The sequence below is a fragment of the Egretta garzetta genome, unplaced genomic scaffold (genome assembly GCF_000687185.1).
Source record: "Egretta garzetta isolate BGI_Z169 unplaced genomic scaffold, ASM68718v1 scaffold94, whole genome shotgun sequence".
In the NCBI taxonomy this organism is placed as follows: domain Eukaryota; kingdom Metazoa; phylum Chordata; class Aves; order Pelecaniformes; family Ardeidae; genus Egretta; species Egretta garzetta.
Genome location: NW_009259683.1, coordinates 6217397 through 6220408, shown reverse-complemented (window position 1 = coordinate 6220408; position 3012 = coordinate 6217397). Strand labels below are relative to the sequence as shown.

General features: G+C 48.6%; 1 protein-coding gene across 1 annotated transcript in view; it reads left to right on the top strand.

Moving 5' to 3' along the window:
* Positions 1-459: 459 nt before the first annotated feature.
* NFE2L3 (nuclear factor, erythroid 2 like 3) overlaps positions 460-3012 on the top strand; it is a 44401-nt gene continuing 41848 nt past the window's right edge. The window contains exon 1 of the mRNA XM_035894064.1: positions 460-634. Within this exon, the coding sequence (XP_035749957.1) occupies positions 460-634 (175 nt within the window). The remainder of the gene's footprint in view (positions 635-3012) is intronic.

The following is a 3012-nucleotide window of genomic DNA, read 5'->3' as shown; positions in this document are numbered from 1 at the left end:
TGAAGCCGATGCCCAGGTCTGGTCACATTTTGCTCTTTTCCCTGCTCTCACCTCCTGCTCACATCTCTTTCAGCCCTGGCCAGGGAAGGACCAGGAAGCAGCCATGGAAGAGACTGTGGTGCTGGCTTTTGAGGGATTCACAAGGTTCGAGCAAGGTTGTCCTTTCCATAGCAGAGATCTGGCACATCATGCACAGCATCCTTACACCAAGAAGCAAGACATGCCAGAAACTCCATGAATACCAGGCACTGCATAAGTTGACCAGGCACCTCCTGTACCCAACTCTGCCAAACTGAGAGAAATCATGGCTAAATGGCAATAGGAAAACCCACTGCAATAAAACACCATCGATGAGCAATCACTGCCTGCTGCTGCTGTGCCAGCTGCTTCCCTCACCTCAATCACACACAGCACCTTCCTCCAAGGGACCCTCTTGGCCTTGGTGGCCCTACACCAGCGATGGACATGCTGAGAGGGAGGGCTGTCCAGCAGTTGAGTCCTGCCTCTTGCCCTGTGGTTCTGCTGGGCTCTCCCCCAGGCCACAGGGAGCAGCCTGATGAGAAGGAAAGTGGCAACGAGTATAAAAATGGAGCGTGGATGTCTCACTGTTTTGAGAGGGGCGAGCCATCTGCAGGTATGTCCCCTCTAGAGACCGTTCTGGCTTCCTGCTCCTGTGCCTGTGGCGGTGCAGAGCCCCCTGGGGCCACTCTGAAATCTCAGGATAAGCCCTATTGTGCTGTTATCTTGGTCACAAGTGCAGTGGCTTGGGCATCAGGTGCTCTCGGGCCACACCTGGGCCATCTGCTGCCTGAATGGTACATCAGGACCACCCTGGGAGCTCAGGATATCACCATGCATGTTTTGGGAAAAGCTCCCATTGTGCTGTTATCTTGGGCACAAGTGCCGTGGCTTGGGGGCCAGGCACCCCCTGGCCACACCTGGGTCACCTGCTGCCCAGACTGTATGCCAGAATGACTTGGCACAAATTGTGGCCAGAATGGAAAATACTGACCAAAGCCAATCATCTGAGACCCCATAAGTGAGACTTTTTGGAACTCTCCCAGACTTTGGAACACAGCGGGCTCCCCCCTGAGCTAGAACGCCTCTCAGGGCAGATTTCAAGAAGACTGAAAGATCGTCCTTGGACAATTTTGCAAGGACTCAAAGGCCTGATTTCGTGAGGTTCACCGCCCGTCTGTTGATGAATGCCAGCACATAAAAGTGAGTAATTCATGAAAGTCATGAAAAGGGAAATTTTAATCACAGGTTAACCTCTGTGAGACTGTGCAATTTGACTCAGAACTGTTTGTCCGTCTACGCGCACTTGTGTGATTTGACTTAAACCCCATCTGGGTGTGCAACCCTGCCGTAAGTTCTGGGTGACCCTTGCTGTTCTCGAATCTTTAAGTAAGTCGCTCTTTTGATTGTAACAAATTCCGTTGAATCGCTCCGTTCAGTGGGCGATGCTTAAGTGCTGTTAAGAATTATACAACCTAATTTTGTGATCTATCTCAAAAATAGTAACAAATCCTAAATTGCTGCTAAACCAAAGCTGTGTAAAAAAATCATATTATCGACAGTGATATGAAGGATTGATTGCGCCTATATCATCATTTAGACATAAACCATTGACCAAGTCTGGGACTAGGACTGGATCCAGCTGCACCCAGACTCCTCTCTGAGTTCGGAAAGCAAGGGGGTCCTTTCCAAACCTCATGACTCAACGGGAGGGGCTCCCTGACAGCTTTGTCTGACCCTGTCCTCTACGCTGTAAACGGTCAAGTGTACCTTGCCATCGAATCTTGTTAAACCACTGTTGCATTTACCATTGAACCTTGTTAACCCACTGAACTGTATCATTAAAGCATATTTTTGCTTCTCTCTCACTCCATCCATGACAAATTGGCGTAGTCAGCAGGATCCTAAACTGGTATTTGTGACAGTGGCCCAGCTGCAGAGCGGGTTAGCACATCCCTTATGAAAACCTGTGGTGCAGCACAGATTGTGCCCAAATCCTCCAGACTCTCTTGGAAATCCCACCGTTTTAAGCAAGTCTGCTACGCTCATCACAAGGTCAAGGTGCTAGCCTGGGGGACAGTGACTGCAATGAGGTGACGCATGTTTGCACAGCAGTGATTGAATGTCCCATCACAGCTCATACACTGGAGCAGTCAAAGCTCAGGGGTGACTGTGGACTGCAAGAATGAAATGGAGAAGTGGGTAGACCTGTTCAAGGTCTTTTTGCCCCACTCAGGAGGCGTTGCAGCAGACCTAGGCAGGGTATTCCCACTGGCAGCCTTTTACAGTGCAGCTTTTCTACTCAAGCAGAGGGCTTACCCACTTTCCTGATGTCTTCTAAACACCTGGTTTTGTGAGGGCAAACTCTGGCAAAGCCAGGGGAGTTATCCTATGGTTACAAGAGGGTGACACAACAGGACCAATGTTTGGCGTTATGACCCCCATAAGCTATTTTTACCCAGTAGAACTTTGGCCACTGTAAGGCACATTAAGTCAGAACCACAAGAAAAAAAAAAAAAGGTGGACTGGGGTACTGGGTATTACCTGGCACTTCTTGTTTCTTATCATAAAGAAATAGCTCCTGGCTTTGCCAGGAAACCAGTGCCCTTTAAGCAGTTCTCACCTCCCTCAGAGTTCTCATCTCCCTCAGAAAAGCAGACCAGCTTTGAGGGAAGCTGGATATGCAAGGTAGCCCCCAGGCACTGAAGCTGGGAGAAGAGGCTTCAATGGTTTTGGTTCCTCTGCTATACAGGAAACAAAGCTTTGCATACCTATACTTCACCCAAGTGTTTCAGGGTTATTTTTGTCTCCAGAGTTAGACCCTGAGATAAGAAGGCAAAGTATTTACGTGCTTCAGAGCACGTAACTGTATTTTAATGCTTGATTAAAACCTAGGAGCACTCATTGCAACTAAATAATGCAACAATTCAGAAAACATTATTTAAAGTGGTTCTGATTTTCAGGAGGTGGGGGGAAGAGCACGCTGGTAACTTT